At 38.3% G+C, this 21,402-nt stretch overlaps 1 protein-coding gene across 9 annotated transcripts in view; it reads right to left on the bottom strand.

The window, feature by feature from the left end:
- DTNA (dystrobrevin alpha) overlaps positions 1–21,402 on the bottom strand; it is a 372,603-nt gene that overhangs the window by 72,893 nt on the left and 278,308 nt on the right. For all 9 annotated transcript variants that reach the window (XM_081262933.1, XM_081262937.1, XM_081262936.1 and 6 more), the window contains 4 exons: positions 19,790–19,875; positions 5,398–5,552; positions 2,634–2,739; positions 434–600 (listed from right to left, as the gene is read on the bottom strand). In XM_081262933.1, coding sequence (XP_081119059.1) covers positions 434–600; positions 2,634–2,739; positions 5,398–5,552; positions 19,790–19,875 — 514 coding nt within the window. The remainder of the gene's footprint in view (positions 1–433; positions 601–2,633; positions 2,740–5,397; positions 5,553–19,789; positions 19,876–21,402) is intronic.

Genomic DNA, 21,402 nt, shown 5'->3' with positions numbered 1-21,402 from the left:
CACTTAGTATTCTGTTCATGCACTCAAAAGAACTCAGGGATCTAAGGAAAGTGAAACTAACACTATTTTCCAGCATTTTCTGCAAAAACAAAACAAAATAAAATTTGGAAAAACCCTTAACTTACTGTGAAAATAAGACTGTTTTCCAGAAGATGCCTGCTGTTCAGTTGTTATTTAAATCAGTACCGAATTGTCTATATTCCAAGAAGCAACATGATTTGAATCTCTCTCTATTTAAGTCTTAGGATGCTACACTGGGTTCAGACAGAATGGGTAAGAAATCCCAATAAGCAAGAGAGAGGGGGAAGCGGCGGGAATGTTAGGACGGGAGTGAAAGTTCAGCCTGCTCCTTAACTCTGTCAGCATCCTTGATGCTCACTTTCATTCCACGCAACACTTGCACACACCCCACGGTGCGGGGACCTTGCCTTACCCATGACGTGTACTCTTTCATTTGGTGCTGGTTGCTATGGGAACCACCAGCATGCCCCCTCCAGAAGCAGTCCTGACAGAGTTGGTAATTGTGACACTGTTGGCATCGGTAGCGAAATCCCATCATACTCTCACTGTGGCAGTAGGAACATTCAACCGGATGGAAGACTGGGAGGTGGGGTGGGGGTGGGGGTAAATGAAGAAAAACACAAGAAAACAACAGTATGAATGAGAATAAGGAGCACAGTCTAAATGGAATTGCATTTGCTGTGTGTTGTGATTTCCAGAGGATAGTCTGTTTGGCTCAGGAAAACATTGAGTTTATTCTTGGAATCTTACTACCCTTTCCATGCATGCATATGTGTGTGTGTGGGAGGGGGGATTAAAATGGGATAGAGAATAGGTATCCTTTTAGCAACACAAATTTCTGTAACGCCATTTGCTCTTTCTGCTTCCATCTCTTACACTATAAGAATATAAATTACTCAAACTGGCTAGCTTTTCCCCCAAACTGCTCTCTGTCTCCTGGAGACGGGCACAGCTCACTAAAGATTCAGAAGCAGAATGGATGGACACAGTTGACTGTCCAGGGGGTAGAGAGCAAATATCAAAGAAATGGAAGAAAAAGAAAAGGAAATGGGGAAGGAGTAGGAAAAAGGGATGAGAGATTTGAGTTACTTCTTAAAAAGTGGAGTGGCTAGTGGGCTTATTTAAGAGTGACACTGGCTTCTTCTAGCATAGTTCTTCTTCTCTGAGGCAGGTGGAGAGGACCCCCCAAAGATGTGTAAATTATCTGAATGTAGTTCAAGAGACACTTCTCTTTCTTTGGCAAGAAATTAGAATTGTTAAATAGGAAGGTAAAATATTTTAGATTTGAAACTAACAAAAGATCAAATCCATTTAATTGCCTACATACTCTGAGCTAAAGATGCTAAAACAACAGCACAATTGTTCTTGTGTTTGGTAAAGTATTCTCTGGCTAACCAGCCAGGGAAAACAATGCACATAAGAACAAATGAAGATAAAAGCAGCGTGAATACAAAGATCTAACCAGTTCTGGGTGCCCTGTCTTCTAAACAAGGTTGTAAGTCCCTTTCCTGATTCTGGGAAAGAAAGACAAGGAGGGGGACTTCCATCTCAGACAATTATACTAGGACAAGTGCCTAAAAAACTGATCTCCTGCAACAGGAAATAGTGAGAGTGCAGAAATGAAATCATAGCTTTAGGACTGGAAAATGACTAGTCCTGCAACTACAAACAATGACTAAGCTCATCTTGCATCATAATATGAGCCTCAATTCCTCTTTACTTCTGCATATAAATAAAAGCATGTTAAAATCTGATTGTTAGTAATCGAAAAGAGACTAGTAAATTCATCCTTCCAATTTTGTCCATGGGCAACAGGATAAAATCATAATTTTTAAATAAGAGAGATAATGAAATCAGATGCCCCAAATTCTGATTGAGAATTTAAAAATGAAACCATCTTTAGCCCTAATATCTACTAAAGGAATAAATAGAGACTGGGATTCTAGTAAGAGACATAGGATACATTATGTTCTATTCAAGCCTGGAGAAATTTCAAAGTTCAATTAAACAATAAATAAGAACACCTAAAGATTAGAGGGAAGTACTAAACTCTTCAGTGTTTAAACTTCTTTAACTCTGGTCCTATATTATATTTCATATTTTAATTTGTATATACTAAAAGGAAATACTTTTATTCTAGAAATACTTCCTTTTTGTTCTTAAAAATGCTATGGAAATTTCATTACTCTCATCGTTAATGTAAGTATCATTTTTGAAAGATTACAATTTGGAGCATATGATTAAAGATTAGTGAGGTGCTACCACTTAATTTTTTTTTTTTTTTTTTTTTTTTTGCCATCTCTACCATCTATTCCTGGCTGACTATCTTGGGAGAAATAGTCAGTGCCACTTATGCAAAATTGGAAATTCACATCTCAAAAACATACTAGAAAATGTCACATTCCTTATTGAGGCTCTTCTATTGAACACAACAGAGAGGTGCATGATGAGATTTAATGAGTTTTTAGAACTGACAGTTCTCATTTTGCAGTGGTCCTACAAGGCTTTATTGATCAAGGAGATGAATTAGTTCTTGGGTTTAATAACTGCACACTTGATGATCTAATTTCAATAATTTTAAAAACTGCCTTTGCTCAGCAGTAGCTGCTCACCATTTTCTACATTTGCCAGTCGATGCAGGAGAGGCAACCAGACCAGACACTGAGGGGGAGGATCTGACATGAGCGTGTCCAGGAAACCATTTAACGTGACTTTTTTCTGCATAAAAAAAAAATCACAAAAATTTAGAACAGAGAATAATTTTAACTTACCTGCTATGTAAATATCATTGGAGATAAAGACATAATCCATCACTGAGGCTCTGATTTATGAAGAAACAGAACTTGCCCAATGTGTTATTGAACTAGTTCAGAAATGAAGACATCGATTGCTTCATGCATCTGAACATACACGAGACTGGATTAACTCCACCACTGGATGATGCTGGTGATAAAAGACTTTTATCACCAACATCCTCAAGAGAAAAAAACCTCAATTTCATATATGACAAGGAAAGACAAAGAATTGAAATTCTACACAGAATTATATTCAATAGCGCATCATAGCACACTCTGATTCCCACATCAGTATTCTAAATTTGCAAACGGCTTCCCTCCCAGCTCCCTCAACTTGCTTAAGTACTCAATATTTAGTGGTTATGGTGAATGTCTCTGTTATGTAAGATCAGGAGGGGATTCTGTGAGGAGTAATGTTCTAAATTTTAAAAGCTTCTCATTTCTTCTCTGTCTATAGCTTTCCTTCCAATTCAGTCTCCTCTGTCTCCTCGTCCAGGTCTTTTCTGCTGCAGAAAAGGAATGTATCATATCTATACACTTCTTTCAAACTTTGATATTTTAAAGTAATAAATCAGTCCCCAAAGAGATATAATGTCGTTTTAAGGCATACAGCTTATACTAGTCCTTGTAGTTCACTAAACAAATGTTTTGGGACCCATTAATTTTTTTTATTATCAGTGGAAATTTATAATTTAGTTTTTCCTCATAATATTAAATAGCGTAAGCTTTCAATAGGGTTGATATCAGTATTACTATTAAAATATATATTGTTTAAAGTATTTTTTAAAAGCTACTAGAATTTATATGTCTAAAAGGAATATTCTCTTTCAAAACTATCACTGGGTGTGGACTTAAAAATTTTTTTCACAATATCTTTATTCTATTTATTTATTTTTATGTGGTGCTGAGAATTGAACCCAGGGCCTCACACATGCTAGGCAAGTGCTCTACCACTGAGCCCGAGCCCCAACCCAGCATGGACTTTTTTAATGAAGCATCTCCAACATTTTGGGACTTTCATCCTTTAAACTGTTATAAAAATATTAAGACAAAAATAAGCTGATATTTTTATTTTTAATTTGGGTTACCTCATTTTGTACTTCAAAGGATCTTATTAATTTTAATCATTCACCAAATTGGCTAAAAATTACTCCTAGAAGTTTCTGAAACTGTTATTATTTTGACATGTATCAATTTTCATCACTAAGAATACATAAATGATGTCAAAATAGGACAACCTATAGGATATTTAAAAAGTAATTTTTAGCATAGGGATATCATATAATTCTCTTTGAGTGTACAGTTCCTTTTAATAATAATAATAATAATAATAATAAATCCAGGCCCAGAAAGACAAACATTGAATGTTTTCACTCATGTGAAAGCTGAAAAGTTGATCTTAGAGAAGAAAAGAGTGTGAGAGTGACCACTGGAGTCTGGGAAGGGTAGGAAGAAGGGAGGCTAGAGGGAGGCTGGATTATGGGTACCAAAATACAGTTGGAGGGGAGGAAAAGAACTCCAAAGGGAAATTATTGAAAGAAGGACATTCAGTCTTTGGGGGCAGAGGGAAGCAGAAATGAATTCATAGGAGCACATAGGCCTGCCTGGGTATGGGGCACAGGGGTATGGGGAGGGCCAAAAAGGACTTCCAAGTGGGGTGACACAGGAGCAGAGTTAGCATTTAGTGCAGTGAACCAGGTCTTCTTTGCCTCTACTATGGATGCGTTTATGGGTCCACCTAAATTCATGATTCTTAGGGATGCCTTTGCAGCTCTGACCTCTCAGGTCACCAGGTACACAGAATGATGATATTTGCTAGCTGGACATTCAGTGAAGTTTTCCAGAGGCTGCTATGCACTGATTTTATGTATATTTTGGAGCATGGAAACATCACATATAATTCTTTTTAGCATGTAATAAATTTGGAGGGAATAACTAATTAGTCTGGATTTTTAAAAGATTATAAGCAAACCTTCAATTTATGGATTTATACACCGTCACTGTGCTGTGTGTAGTCTTTCCCTATGATCAGAGACATGTAAGTATGGAAGGATCTCAAACCTCAGCAGCTTCCTTTGTGCCATGTTCGGTTAAAGCACATCACTCAGAACCCTAAGTGTGTCATATTATGGAAGACTTAGGCAGCTGTCCGTCATACTTTGGGCTGCTCTGGTCACATTACAAGATGTGGGGCAACTCCTTTCTACTCTCCTTTGCTGAACATTAGGAAAGTCTGGTGCTGGGTCAGATGTGTCTCATGTGGGGCTGAACGACAGTTTAGCCATTTCAAAAGTATAGTGTTAATAACGATGATACTGAGAGTCTAGGATTGTTGTAAGGATTAAATTAGATAAGGAAAGTAAGGAACCTAGCATGGCACCTATCTCACAATCAGTGAACACCAGCTTTGTTATAGTCCAGGTGTGGTAGGTTTGTTACTGGCTCAGAGGTCATTGGTCAGATGCTGGAGGAAACACCCCCAGTATGTCATGAGGAAAGATTGTCTATGCACCTGTGACTGGGAACCACACACAGAAGGAGAATAACAGCTATTTGAGAGACATTTCCTTAAAAATGTTACCTGTTGGGAGAAACAGGATCTAGCTGATTGTTCTGTGTAACCAAATGAAGGACCTTCAAAAACTGCTGTGGGTAGTTTGAGAACTTCCCGGAGGAATTGGTCGTACCGTCCATAAACCATCACTCCACTGGAGTCAGAAATCATTGAGAAAATATCTGATGGAAGGGAAAGGATGGAGATATTTATTCATCACATGAATATTCTCTACTGTTCTGGTCAACATATCTGCTGGAAATAACTAAACTGTGGCAGAACATACATTATCTTTATGAAAGAACAGTACAAAGTTGATTTTAGCATTTTTTTCATCTATGTTATCACCAAAACTTTTGAGTTTTGGTCTAAGATATCTGAAAAATGAAAGATGCAATAGGGATAAAGATATAATAAAGACACTTGATTAATTTCCCACAAAAGCAGACAACGTCCTATAAATCATAGGGTTCTGGGTGGAAGGCGTTTTGATTTACACAGAAGGGTCTTTTGGCTCATGTAGTGAGCAGAAAGCCTTGCAGATGATCAATGAGGTAAAAGTCAGGGTCTTGGATTATTCTCCAAAGTGCCTCTGGCTTCACTGAAATTCTGATCTTCAGCTTCTACCACTGGGTCCACTTAATGAATATTAATGGCATAATTTCCCAAGGTGCTTTAGAATTCCTCTTTAGAAAACAATAGGGCAGAAGGACTTGCTATTAGTTTATCATCATGTTAACATAATTGTCACAAGTCTAGCACAGCTGCTGGGATAAATTGCTCTAAGTCCAGTGTGTTAACTTCTGTTCATTTTGGGTTTAATTTTTCTAGGTCCAAATGTAATCTGAGGACATTGATTTTATACTGCAATCAGGTATTAAGCATATTATGGAGTTTTATTGAGTTATGTTTTGAGCATGTGAATTGACTCTCATTTTCTTTAAATATTCCAGCTATAAATTATTTCTACTATATTTCAAATAGTCTATTAATTATGAGACTATAGAAATTCTATCTGGGGTTAATATCCAAAATGAGAAAGTCATCAACACAATAGTGAGAAAACAAATAGCCTGATTAGAAAATAGGCAAAAACAAAACAAACAAAAACCACAAGTAGATATTTCCCCAAAAAAGACATACCATGTACATCAGTTATATAAAAAATGTTCAGTATCACTAATTATCATGGAAATGCAAAGCAAAATCACAATTTCACCTCACTCTTGTAAGAATGGCTATTACCAAAAATCCAAAAAAGCCAGGCATGCCTGTGATCTCAGCAATTTGGGAGGCTGAGACAGGAGGATTGCAATTTAGTGAGATCCTAAGCAACTTAGCAAGACCCTGTCACAGCATTAAAAAAAAAAAAAAAAAAAACTTAAAAGGGCTGGAGATGTGGCTCAGTGGTTAAGTGCTCCTGGGTTCAATCCCCAGTACCAAAATAACAAACAAAGAAACAACAACAGCAACAACAACAATCCAGGCATTGAAGAGAATTTGGAGAAAAGGGAACCCTTATACACTGTGGGTTGGAATAGAAATTAGTATGGCTATTATGGAAAGCAGTATAGAGGCAATGTGAAAAATTAAAAGTAGAACTACCATGTGATCCAGTAATCCCACTACTGCATATATATCTGAAGGGAATGAAGTCATACTGACGTGATATCTGTACTCCTGGGTTTATTGCAGCTCTATTCATAATAGTTAAGATATGGAACCAACTCAAGTACCCATCAAAAGATGAATGATTACAGAAAATGTGATATATATTCAGAGGAATACTATTCAGCCACAAAATAAAGGAAATTCTGACATTTTGCAAGAACATGAAGGAATTTGGAAGACACTATGTTGGGTGAAATAAGCCAGGCATGGTCTTATTCATTGTATCTGGAGTCTAAACAAGTTGACCTCATGAAAGTAGAGAATAAAACTATGGTTACCAGAGGTTTGGAGGGTTAGAGGGGAAGGGAAAATAGGGAGATGCTGGTCAAAGGAAACATGGTTACAGTTAGATAAAATAAATAAACTCAGGAGATTTATTGTGCAGCATGGTGACTACAGTTAATGACAATATATGGTAGTTTTGAAAAAATGCAAAGAGAATAGACATTAAGTTTTCTCACCACAAAAATAACTATGTAAAATTATGCATATGTTAACTGGTTATATGTAACCACTTGATAATGTATTTAAACATCAAAACACGTTGTACATTATCAAAACATAGCTGTATTTTTCAATTTTTTTAAAAAGAAATTCTATCTGAACAAAAAACAATGCCGTTCTCATTTACCACATTGCTTACATAGTGAATTTCATCTCACAGTCCATTAAATTAGTCAAAAAACAAATAAGAAAGGGAGTTGCTAGTTGCAAAAACTGTTGTGTAATTCCAAATATAGCAGTTGGAGAATTCTGGTCAAAAGGGAGGAAATAATCTCAGGAACAGTAAATTGGCTTTCTCATGAGAGCTGCCATCTTGTTTGGGGGCAGGGTGGTTGGTTATAACGGGGTCACACTGATGTTCTTCCAGGTTCTGATTTTCCAGGAACACTAGGCTTTTCAAGTCACCTGCTGAGAAAATTTGGGAAACATCTCTAACTAGAGCAAAAGCAGGAGTAGCAATGATGACCTTCCACATACTTGAAAACTAATTAACCTCGTTTGTGTCTGCAAGCAATAGATTAACTAGTGCTAGGCCAATGGGATTAATTGGAAGTGGCTGTTAATGGCCACTCAGGTTTTAATAAAGAATTGAGGGTACTCTAAGAATGATACCAAAATGATATGCATTTGTACTTTAGTTTTTGGCTTAGGTAAAATTTCCACAATATATATGCATATGTTGATGACAGGATTATTTCAAGGAGTAAATTAGTAAATGTAAATAAAGCACTCAAAATGATGCTTTCCACATATATTTTAACCATTTTTATTATTAATTTCATATGGTATCATTTTGCCATTGACTTCATATGTTTAGGCTTTGCCTCCCCACTAGGATATTCAATAAGGTTCCAAATCACATTCTAAACTACTGTTGTATTTCCTGTAGTACTTAACAAGGATAGATACTTAAAAGAATTTGCAGTCACTGACTGACTCATTCAACTATAAGCAACCTAGCACATACTAAGCATGTGAAACTGTGCTAAGCAGTGAATATACAATAAGGTCAGAATAGAGTTCTTTCCCCCTGGGAGACCTCCATGTATAGAGGGTGACAGAGAAGTGCTTTCAGGATGCATCTTAGAACATCCTGCATTATAACCTCATGTTGTGAATACTGGAAAAGTAGCATGAATGGATAGAACAGAAGCAGGGCGAGAAGGTTCCCAGAGAAAGAAGTAGGTCTGGGACTAGTATAAAGGCTAGTTAGGGGCTAGTCAGGCACAGATGAGGGAGTGGGCTTTAGGAAACAGGATCAGGACTGCAGTGCAGGCACAAAGAGGACAGCAAGCATGGATCTTTGAGGAGGCCCTGTGGCAGGGCTGGGGGTGCACACAAGGGTGCGGTGGGATGTATGGCATTATATGAAGAACTTTGAAAGCTCTGTTATGTCCAGAGGATGCTGAGGGAGATACTGTAGTTCAAGCAGCCAATGAGTTAGAAACACTGCCTTGAATGTATTTGTGGAGGCAGATCAATCAGTTCAGTGACATTCAGTAAATACAAAGTGTTTGCTGTGATGCTAGTCTTTCAACTAAAGAAAGCAAGTACTCCTCAGAAGCAGTAGATGAGCCCATGACATCCCAGGCTTACAGCAGTGGATTTAGAACTCCTTAAGATCTTTAGGACTGTCCAGGAGCTCTGAAGCAGAAGAACCCATTAAAACAGTAGATTACAATCAGGTGTGGAACAATTTGACAGAAAAGGAGTATATTAGGTCAGTTGATGTTTAGGGTGCCATGTCACACAGCTGCAGGGGGGCACCCTTTTTTATTTCCTAGGTTGGATCAATGATATCCCCTGGAATTACACAGTGAACACCCTGAATCTCAGTTGATGGCTCTGCATATTAGAAATCGTGACATAACATAGAGTTCTTGTCCTTTTTAATGCATTTAAGAGCATTTTTTAAAAATCAGCTTTAATTTTTCTTTTTTTCTCTCTCTCTCTTTTTTAATTCCTAATTTATTTTCAGCCAATTATTCTGGCTCTATGCTCTCCAACAAAAGGGGCTAGTTGGAACAAACTAAATATCCTTCATCCCTATGCACAGAAATAGAAAAATCGCCAAACAAGCACAGCTGGCCCATTGGCTTAAAGCGAATTAGAAAAATTTACAAAAAAGGCTTCAAAGCCTGAAACATTCCATATCCTTTCATTTTACTTTTTTTTCTTATTACAAAAGTCATGCAGAAAATCATGACCTTGTGTGCTTTGTTGTTGAAATGAAAACCAGCCAGAGACTACAGAAAATACCCACTTACCAAGAAGCAGCCATGGATGTTTGTGGGTGGATTTGCCCACATTCGCTCCTTCAATCAATTATCATCATTTAACCTGGAAATATGGGTGACTGAGGATTTTCTTTTTTGACTAACGTTTTGGAGAGATTCTTCCAACCAAACTGCTTCTACTTAAGTTGTTTTTGGTCAAATTGTTTTCAAACAAGTTACCTGGAACCCACCCAAACTGTCTTCCTGGGGTTACCTGTTTGAAGAGGGGACACATGAGACTGATTTTGGCCTACTGATCTCAAAGAGGGGAGCATGATAAATAGTGGTCATATTATCTGTTTTTCTACATAGTTTGTGACATGGTGGGACTTGTTTCCAAACTGCAGAGCTTAGTCTGTCTCCAGTGGCACTCACGCCTCTGCTTCCTTTGCTGTCCTCAGGAGGACTTGACTTGAGCCCCTAGGTAGCATGCCTGCTTTGCTTTCTGGAGAGTGATGGGATGGGATGTGGAGAAAGCACTAGAGCGGTTACACTAATGTCTGGGTTTGCAAGAGAACCACAGGGCTTCTGGGAATTATTACAGATCTGCTCAAAACCAGCTTGTGCTTCACAACTGTGCTGACACTGTAAACTGCTTGCGTAACAACCATTCCCTTCATCTTTATTGGCACCAAATTTGTTCCTGGGCTAAGAGAAAAGAGTAGCATTTCCTGACCCAGGAAGTGAAAGTGGATTGATGATGACTGTCCTGGTCAGGCCTCTCCTCTTATAGCAACTGGTTTAGGAATTGGTCTGAGTTGCTGCCGTGGGAAATGAGACATAAAGACTGGGTAGAGTGTGGTGAGACTCTAGGCTCCCCTTTCCTGCAGGAGAGGGGTGAAATCTAAGGAAGAGGAATGCTGAGTGGGAAGATGGGAAGCACCGAGGGCACAAGATTAACCTGGGCTTGGAGAGGTTCTAAAGTTCAGGAAACTGGTTTATCAACTTTCCTCACACTTATTTTAATAGGGGACCCTTTTATTCAGGTACCTATTACCATGACATTGGATAATTACTTGAAAATATTTCTCAAGATTCCTCAGTATAAATGGCCAATTGTGACACAAAGTGAATAGGCAAGGCCCCCAGGGCTTTCTTCCTCTGCTTTGGTTCATTTAGCTAAACTTCCTCTTCCCAGCCTGAGGAAATACCTCCAGGATTACCCTGAAGCCACTTTTTAAAAAAGGCATTGGGTTATGAACGACCAACAATAAAAAAAATAAATAAATAAAATAAATAAATTAAAAAAAAAAAGGCATTGGTTGCAGCACTTTCTAATTGAGCTATTATCTCTCAATCAAGCATGGAGGTAGGTAGTTTTCGTTTTCTATGTCTTTTAGAATAACCAAAGAAAAACTAAACTGACCCTCATAAGGTCTGGTTGGGCTTCTCTGGATCCGGCTGGCTGCATTTGGTTGCTCAATGAAAGGAAGTTTCTGGAAGTGAAGGAAGCCAGGTGGTTACTTGGGGCTTGGAGGCCCCTTTCACTTATCTCCTGGGCCACTGAGACAACCTCCTTAGAGCATTTATGTTGAAATTCCAAAGAAGGAAAGGGTTTTTTTTGTATCTTCCTTCACTCTTTCCCTCTTGGCCATCAAGAGGCAAGAGATACACTCAGAAGCTGACAAGTAGCAGGAGAGAAAGAGCCTCATGACGGTGAGTCACAGATGGTTGCAGCTGGGAGCCACCATCCAGTCTCTGATCCTAATATTTAGAATGTGGCAGGAAGCTGAGGACTAAAGATATGAAGTAACTTCCATAGGGAAACTCAGCAAATAAGTCACAGCTGGGCTTGCAACCTGGATCTCCCAACTCTATGGCGCTACCCTTTCTTACAGCATTGTAACCCCAATTCTACAGTAGTTAGGGTAAGGGATAGTGTGAAACAAAAACTTTCCTTTAATAGCAGCATAAATATAATTTTAAACTAGTTAAAAATAAAAATTATTGTTCCTCAGCCCCATTTTAGGAATACCAAATCAAAATTTTTGGAGGTGAAACTCAAAGTGCATGGTCTAAAAAGCCCTCCAGGTGATTCCAATGCATATTGAACATTTGAGAACCATTGGTTGGAAACATATCAGGATTAAAATACTGGTACCATCTTAGCTATATGATATGCTCTCTTTGGGTCTCAGCTTCTTTACTTAAAACAGAGAAATAAGAAAAATTCCACTGTTGATACTGGTTAAAAAACTGTGCCAGTTAGTGACAACATGTACATGAAGCCTATAGTCACTTGATGTCCTTTAGTTGTGCAGTTCCTGGTAATCTGATTAGCACTGGCTTAAAAAAAATGAGGACATGTACCAGGAGCTTTGATTTTTAGAATATTTAAGGGGGAAAGATGCTCAATTTGACCTTCTCATCCTTACACTGATGAACTACTACTATAGTGGCATTATAGAACAAACTAGAAAGACTACTGCTAGGAGCCACAAGCATATATACGATGTATGGCACCTTTGGTTGTAAAGTGACGCCAGCTAGCCACTGAGATGATTATGTTAAAATTTACATTCATATGCAAACTGGACTCCCGCTGTTCACCTTGGCCTGCTACCGGACTCAAGTTACGGGACTTTACGGGACTGCTGGAGAGTTCCCATTGGTTGGGGAAGGATAGTAGGAGGGAATTCCGGAGGAGGTCGGAGGAGACGGGGGTTCCGGGACGCGCGGTTCCGGTCGGACACCCTCGTGGGAGGACCGGTTTTTGACTTGCTGGCGCTGAGAGTGTTAGCGGCTTTTTCAAAATAAAGTTTTGTTCCTGCTTGATTGGCTCGTGATTCTGTGCCCAGCCAAGACTGCGGCATTTGGGGGCCCGTGCGGGGAACGCCTGAAGCTTAGAGGTGAGTAAATTGCTCGCCCCTGAGGGAAGGCGACAGGATGGATGACCTTCTCAGAAAACAATGTGTTCTTGTTTTGATTTATTTTGTTTTCATTTCGAGCTCCCTAGCCCTAGAATTTTCTCAGGCGAACTGGAAAAAATGGTTGGCTCAAGGTTTGAAGTTATTCAGCCCTGAGAAAGAGAAAATTGATACAACCATTGTCTGCTCCGTCTTTGTTTCATTCTGCTTCGGCTTTGTTTTATCCTACCTTATTGGGTTAGGTTATAGTAGATTAGAATCCAATAAAAAACAAACCGAAAAACTGTTAAGTAAATTGTTAGAGGTCCAGACTATGGTAGAAAAAACGCTAGGTCAAGCAAAAGAGAAGGTCTCTCAAGCTAGTCAGACAGAGGAGAATTTAAAGAAAGCAAGCTTAGAGGACAAGCAGCCATCAGGTGGAGAATTACAACAGGAGGTTGCTACCAACTCCGTTCTATCACCAGAGGGCGTAACTCAGCCAACAGCTCCATCTACCGCTGAGCGGCCCTCAACTACCGTAGTTGATGGACGGAATTCTGAGGCAGGACCCCAAAGATTAGCATGCCCTGTACTTGAGCAGGCAGGAGGGCAACGAATTCACCGTGCTTTAGATTTCAAAACAATAAAGCAATTAAAGGAGGCTGTAACGACCTATGGGCCGCAAGCTCCCTTCACAATAAGCATGGTTGAATCTGTTACCAACTTGGACATGACACCAGCAGATTGGGCTAACATGTGTCGATCTGTGCTAAACGGAGGACAATATTTGTTATGGAAGGTTGCCAATGAGGAATTTTGCATGGAGACAGCTAGGCGAAATGCAGAAGCTGGGTACCCTCAAAGAAATATGGACATGCTTTTGGGGAAGGGACCTTATGAGGGTCAAAGACAACAAATTGAATATGACCCTGGTGTGTACGCACAAATTGCTGTAGATGCAGTTAGGGCATGGAAAACTTTACAGGGGCATGGAGACTTACAAGGTCAATTATCTAAGGTAATACAAGGAACTAATGAACCTTATGCTGAATTTGTAGATAGACTTATTCAGTCAGCCTCTAGGATATTTGGAAATACAGAACAGGTAATGCCATTTATAAAACAACTGGCTTATGACCAAGCAAATCGTTGCTGCAGAGAGGTCATTAGACCATGGAGACATGAGGATTTAAACACATATATTAAATTATGTAGAGACATTAATGAACAGGGGCAAGTCTTAGCAGCAGTACAACAGGCTTTAGATGCCAGGCCAAGAACATGCTATAATTGTAATCAAACAGGACATTTTAAAAGGAGTTGCCCCATAAGAGGAGGGTTTAACAAAGCTGGATATCAAAGGAATAGAATACCAGGTATTTGCCCACGATGCCGTAGAGGGAGACATTGGGCTAATGAATGCCGTTCTCAAACCACCATAGAGGGTATTCCGTTATCAAAAAACGGACAAGGACCAAGTGTTTACCCACGATATCGTGGAGAAAGGTATCAAGCTCCATTGCCAAAAAACGGACTAGAGGGCCCAATGCCCCGGGGCCCCAAACCACAAATATATGGGGCAATGGAGGAACCCAACAGCCCCATCAAGGTAGTGCCCAGGACGCATTATCCATTAAATCCCTCATCAGACAAACTAGAGGGAGCGCAGGGCTGGACATCTGCGCCTCTGCCAGAGCAGTACTAACCCCAGAGATGGGAATTCAAATCATTCCCACAGGAGTAAAAGGACCTCTTCCCCAGGGAACAGTAGGCTTATTATTGGGACGCAGTTCTTCTACACTAAAAGGACTTATGATAAGTCCTGGGGTAATTGATCCCGATTATGAAGGTGAAATAAAAATTATAGCTAGTTCTCCAAGAGGTATATCAGTAATTTCACCAGGAGATAGAATAGCACAGTTATTAATAATACCCAGCCTGCATGATAAATTTTCCAGTTGTAATGTAGAAAGAGGTTCCAAGGGATTAGGCTCCACAGGTGTAGATTGGGCTATGCTGTCTTTAAATTTAGATTCTCGCCCAATGCTAAAATTAAAAATTCAAGGACATGACTTTAATGGGCTGCTGGACACAGGAGCTGACCTCAGCATCATATCTCGTCAAGAATGGCCAAAACATTGGCCATTACAACAAGCCACTCAAACGCTTCGAGGCCTAGGAGTGGCAACAAATCCCCATAGAAGTGCTATGGTATTAGATTGGAGGGATCCTGAAGGATGTGAAGGAACTATACAGCCCTATGTATTGGATCATCTTCCTGTAAATTTATGGGGACGAGATGTCCTAGATCAATTAGGATTGACATTAACAAATAACATCAATCCTAACGCGCCCACTACTAGGGCTAAACAAGGCTTTAGGAAAGAAAAAAGATTAAGAGAACAAGAACAAGGTATGACAGCACCTATTCAAATAGATCAAGAAATAAATAGACATGAATTGGGTTTTCAGAAAGGGCCACTGAGACAATCAAAATTACTTGGAAATCAGAAAGACCAGTGTGGGTTCCTCAGTGGCCCTTGACTAAAGAAAAGATACAAGTAGCCCATGACTTGGTCAGACAACAGTTAGCGGAAGGACATATACAACCTTCCGTATCCCCCTATAATACTCCCATTTTTGTCATTAAAAAGAAATCTGGTAAATGGAGATTATTACAAGATTTAAGAGCCATTAATAATGAGATGGTTATTATGGGACCTGCTCAATCAGGGATTCCTCAATTGTCTGCTTTACCAAAAACCTGGCATGTTTTAGTTATAGATATTAAAGATTGTTTCTTTTCAATTCCAATTCATCCCGAGGATAGTCCACATTTTGCATTTACTATCCCTGCACTGAATCATGAAGGTCCTGATCAGAGATATGAATGGAAAGTACTCCCTCAAGGGATGGCTAACAGCCCAACTATGTGTCAAATTTATGTTAATAAAGCAATCCAGCCACTTAGAAACCAAAATCCTGAACTACAAATATTTCACTATATGGATGATGTGTTACTGGCACATAAAGATAAAAACACATTACTAGAATGTTATGCCACACTTACAAATTTATTGAAAAATTATAATCTAGAGATAGCAATAGATAAAGTACAATTAAATCTTCCAATTAATTATTTAGGAGTTCTATTATCCTCAACCATGGTCCGTCCACCAAAAATTCAAATACGAGTAGATCAACTCAAATCACTTAATGACTTTCAAAAGTTATTGGGAGACATAAATTGGATAAGGCCTTATCTAGGCATACCAACAGGAGAGTTAGGACCTTTATTTGATATTCTAAAAGGTCCATCAGATCCAAATTCACCCCGCATGTTAACGCCTGAAGCAAGAAAAGTATTAAAAATCATTGAAACATATATGGAAAATATGCATTTGGATAGAATTGATATAAGTTTGCCTTTATTATTTATTGTACTACCAACAAAAAATATTCCTACAGGAGTATTTTGGCAAGAAGGTCCATTATTGTGGATACATTTATCTTATTCCCCTAACACTATTCTTACTAGATATCCTGAGGCTGTAGGACAATTAATACTCAAAGGAATAAAAGCAGCTAAGGGAGTGTTTGGGATTTCTCCCAATAAAATTATTACTCCATATACTATGGATCAAATTGATGAGTTAGCTAATGAGTTAAATACTTGGGCAATAATCCTGTGTAAAACTAGTGTTTCATTTGATAATCACTTACCATCTAATCCTTTGTTGTCTTTTTGGTCTAAGCATCCTGTAGTTTTTCCAAAAATGACAAGAAAAACCCCTATCATAAATGCTCCAAATATATTCACTGATGGGTCAAACAATGGTACAGCAGCAGTAGTTACTCCTGATCAAACTTTTACATTTTTAGTACCCAAACAATCAGCTCAAAAGGTAGAGCTTAATGCAGTATTACAAGCTTTTATGATGTTTAAAGATTCTGTATTTAATTTATTTTCTGATAGTCAGTATGTAGTTAATGCTATTAATTCCCTTGAAGATGCTGGTAGGATTTCCCCTTCCTCTACTGTTTTCTCTTTGTTTTCCGCTATACAAAGTCTAATCTGGGACCGAAAAGATCCATTCTTCATAGGTCATATCAGGGCACATACAGGATTGCCTGGAGCCCTTAGTATGGGCAATGAACTAGCAGATAAATCTACACATGACATACATATTTTCTCCACAATAGAAGAAGCTATAAATTTTCATAAAAGGTTCCATGTCAATGCTAATACTTTACAAAAGCGTTTTAAAATAACTAAAGAACAGGCCAGACATATAATAAAACAATGTCAAAATTGTGTGACATTTTTACCACAAGTTAATCTTGGAGTCAATCCTAGAGGACTAATACCTAACCATATTTGGCAGATGGACGTCACACACTTGCCAGAATTTGGAAAATTAAAATATTTACATGTTACAGTTGATACCTCTTCCGGATTTTTGATGGGCTCCCTTCATGCCGGAGAAAAAACTAAAGATGTTATAGCTCATTGCTTACAAAATTTTGCCACTGTGGGCGTTCCAAAACAGTTAAAAACGGACAACGGTCCTGGTTATACTTCCTCCTCTTTTAAACAATTTTGCTCATCATTTGGTATTACTCACATAACAGGAATTCCATACAATCCACAAGGACAAGGCATAGTTGAAAGAGCTCATCAAACTATTAAAATGTACTTATTAAAACAAAAGGAGGGAATTGGAAAGGGGTATATATCCCCCAAAGATAAACTTAAAATAACCCTTTTTACTCTAAACTTTTTAAATTTAGATTCATCGGGACTTAGTGCTGCGGAAAGACATTTGTACCCCAAAAATGTACATAAGCCTAAGGTACTTTGGAAAGATATTCTAACAGGACAATGGAAAGGCCCGGATCCAGTGATAGTCTGGAATCGGGGCGCTGTCTGTGTTTTCCCACAGGATGAACAGCAACCGATTTGGATTCCAGAGAGATTAACTAAAACAATTTCTACAGAAAAAGAAGATGATTTGACTCAAATCCATAACAGCTGACATCCAGAGCTCCAGCTTGGCTATTCTTACATCTGCGACAGTGATTAACCAAGGTTTTTTTTTTTCAGTATCTATTTTATTATTGCATTTTTCCACATCATAAAGTTCTATTTTATTTTTGAGCTCATACAAACCTAGGTTAATGTTTTTCTGATCAGTTTTATTTTTTGACTGTGTTTTATTTTTTATTTATTTATTTATTTATTTATTTATTTATTTTTTTTTTTTGACTGTGGAGTTTTTAAACATTGCAATGGAGATTTCACCTAAGTATAGTTACAAGGCCTTTATTTACTATTGTCTTATGTGTTGTATGTTGTGTGCACACTTCTGTTTTGTGTTGTATGTCTGTATGTGTGTATGTCCATATTTCTTATATGAGGAGCGCTCATGAAAAAATGGATCCGAATTTTTTCTTTATTCACGTGATTTATATGGTTTAATTTAAATTAGGTGAACAGCTGTTTATGATTGTTGTTAAAGATGGTTAACAGATCTGTTTGTTTACTAATTTAAATTTGGTAAACGGCTGTTAAGGATTGTTTTTAAAGGAGTTTAACAGATCTGTTTGTTTACTTTCACCTTTTCTTTTTATTATATTTAATAATTCTGTTCAGGATAATGTCTCTTTACCATCATTGCCAGAATTTCCATCTCCATCCCAATTCCAGTGAAGACTGAGATAAAACCAAACTACAGCTTCTATGATAGCTATCACAGTAAACTGTATAAACTGATGCATCAATGAATATAACTCAACAAGTAATGCTATCAAGGACTTGATTTACTTTGGGAGGATATGGACATATTGATAGACTCCTCCAATTTGAACTGCTTGCAGAACTTGCCTGGACTATATATCAGTTGCATACATTGTGAAATATCATCTGGTGCACCGAATTGTGGTACTGCTGGCATATTTTTGCTGATGGTGTCACCAGTGATGCAATTTCCTTGCCAGCTCACCCCATGTTTATTGTGGTAATACTGGCATATCTTTGCTGATGGTGTCACCAGTGACGCAATTTTTCCAAAGGAGCCGTCAATTGGCTTGGTGTCGTGGCATTTCTGTATCCTCCTCCCTTCTACTAGTGATGGTCTAAATTTGGGGGCCAACAGAGGTGAGGCAAAGAACCTCACCCCCCCACTGGCACCAAGGCTAAATTTGGGGGCCAACAGAGGTGAGGCAAGAACCTCACCCCCCCACTGGTGCATAGGCCTATCCACAAGCATGGCTGAATGCTGGACCGGTAGTCAGCGACGGGTTGCTCTGATTACAGTGGATTCAACCTAAGACAGGAAGCTGACGCCTAAAGGTCAGTTCTCCCATGACGGGTAAGAACCATATGTTAAATTGGACAACCTACCAGGCACGGTCCCTAGCCACATTGCTTGTTGCTTAATTAAACAGAAGGGGGCAGATGCTAGGAGCCACAAGCATATATACGATGTATGGCACCTTTGGTTGTAAAGTGACGCCAGCTAGCCACTGAGATGATTATGTTAAAATTTACATTCATATGCAAACTGGACTCCCGCTGTTCACCTTGGCCTGCTACCGGACTCAAGTTACGGGACTTTACGGGACTGCTGGAGAGTTCCCATTGGTTGGGGAAGGATAGTAGGAGGGAATTCCGGAGGAGGTCGGAGGAGACGGGGGTTCCGGGACGCGCGGTTCCGGTCGGACACCCTCGTGGGAGGACCGGTTTTTGACTTGCTGGCGCTGAGAGTGTTAGCGGCTTTTTCAAAATAAAGTTTTGTTCCTGCTTGATTGGCTCGTGATTCTGTGCCCAGCCAAGACTGCGGCAGACTACTATTTTTCTTTAATATCAGAAAGAATCTATTTGATGATACTCAGCAAATTCTAAATAATAATAATCTGTAAGTAAGGAAAATGTTCATTTCATCAACATTTATCCAATATGAAAATATTTCTTTGACAAAATCCCATGCTCAAAGAAGATTGCATTTCAAACAACTCTCATAAAAGACACAAATGGTAAAGGGGACATGGCAGGAATAAAGGAGAGGAAAAGTGGTACATAAGAGAAAAAAGCAGGGAGAGGTGCAAGGAATAGTAACTTACATCTTAATTTGTCCATGATCTTCCCTCCACACAATGTCGCTAAAGCCATTTTGACAGCAAATACTGAAATTTTACCATGGCCTTCCCTGTTTAGTGATAATAGAAAAAAAAAATCATGTCATTTGGAGTACTTCCAATGATGAGATCTGACATTTTCTAGTCTGTATAAATCATAGAATATATGGCTGCATGCATTTTATGAACACATCCATTTTAGAAAAGGTTGTGAATACAATTCAAAGCACATTTCTGAAAAACTGTCTATTCAATGTTTCCTTTCTTCAAGAGACATGAGAATCTTCTAGTTTATTCTTTGTATATGTCACTTGCTCAAAACATGGGCGGCTAGCCAGAGAAATATACACTAGCTAACGATGGATTTAAATAACACTACATGCTTTTCACGTTAGGCTTCTCAAGATACTTTTGTGTATGATGATTGCTATCTCTATGATTTATTTAAACAAGCTTTGGAAATACATACATATTTCTAAATATATACACACACACAATTCCTGAACTTGAGATTTTTTTCCATCCCATAATTTTTTCAACTATCACTTCATACCAAAAGGTCAACTGTGCTTATGTTACATATTTGCTATTCAAAGGGAGTTGCTATTTTAAAGGGGTAGGAGTAAACACTTTGTTTGAATGCTGCTACTTCTATCTATATTGACACAAATACTGCCAAGTCTTCATTGATACAGGAAGTACAACCAACTTGTCCTTTATAAAATGTGATATAGAGGACATATTGTAAGAAGTATAATGTTTTACATAAATTATTTTCCAGCTGGAATGAACTATTTATTTTTATATCCTTGGAATCAGAAATAATACATATTAATAATTAATTGCTTTGATAGTTGCTACTCTTAAGAATTATCAAGAGTTATTCAAAATAATGTGGCTGAAAGGTAAATAAAGTCTATAATAACAAGGATTTAGTACATAGAACAAATCCTTTAAACAAGCAAGATTATTACAAGTTGTATAGTAAAAAGAATAAGATGTATTAAATGATTGTGTCTTTCTTCCTAGACTTAAGAAGGGTCATTTGCTATCCATCTTTGTTGCTCTTTCTTAACACAATACCTGAAATACAGCTAGCCAGAATGCAGATACTAATAGAATGCCATGCTAGTAACTCTGCGAAGCTACTTTTAAGCCTGAGTACCAGATTTATATAGTTATTTATTGGAAATTTCCACTAGTATACCACCTGCCAAATCAGGTATGTTCAAATTAGAACTCGTTATCTTTACAGAGCCCTCTCACAATAAACCTTCCGTAAAAACTAACTGCTTTTTCTCTAACACCCTTCTTCTAGTTGTTAGAACCACTATGAACCTTGATATCCCCAAATTGATCCTGGAGCAGGAGTCACCTTTGATTTCTTGTTCTTCCTTAATTCACCAACATTCTGAAAAAATGTTTGAGGCACTGAAATGTACCTCTTAAATATATATTGGGTCCATTCCCTACCGCCCATTTTCACGGCCATTGCTTCCATTAGTTCTTGCTTTAACAGTTTAAAAAACTCCAAAACAATCTTTCTACTTGTACATCTATATTACAAATTTAACCATCTTATTTAAAATTGTTTAAAA

The sequence above is a fragment of the Spermophilus citellus genome (genome assembly GCF_964194105.1).
Source record: "Spermophilus citellus genome assembly, chromosome: 12".
NCBI classification, from domain to species: Eukaryota; Metazoa; Chordata; class Mammalia; order Rodentia; family Sciuridae; genus Spermophilus; species Spermophilus citellus.
Note: the sequence above shows the minus strand (reverse complement) of the source record. Positions and strands in the feature narration are given on the sequence as shown.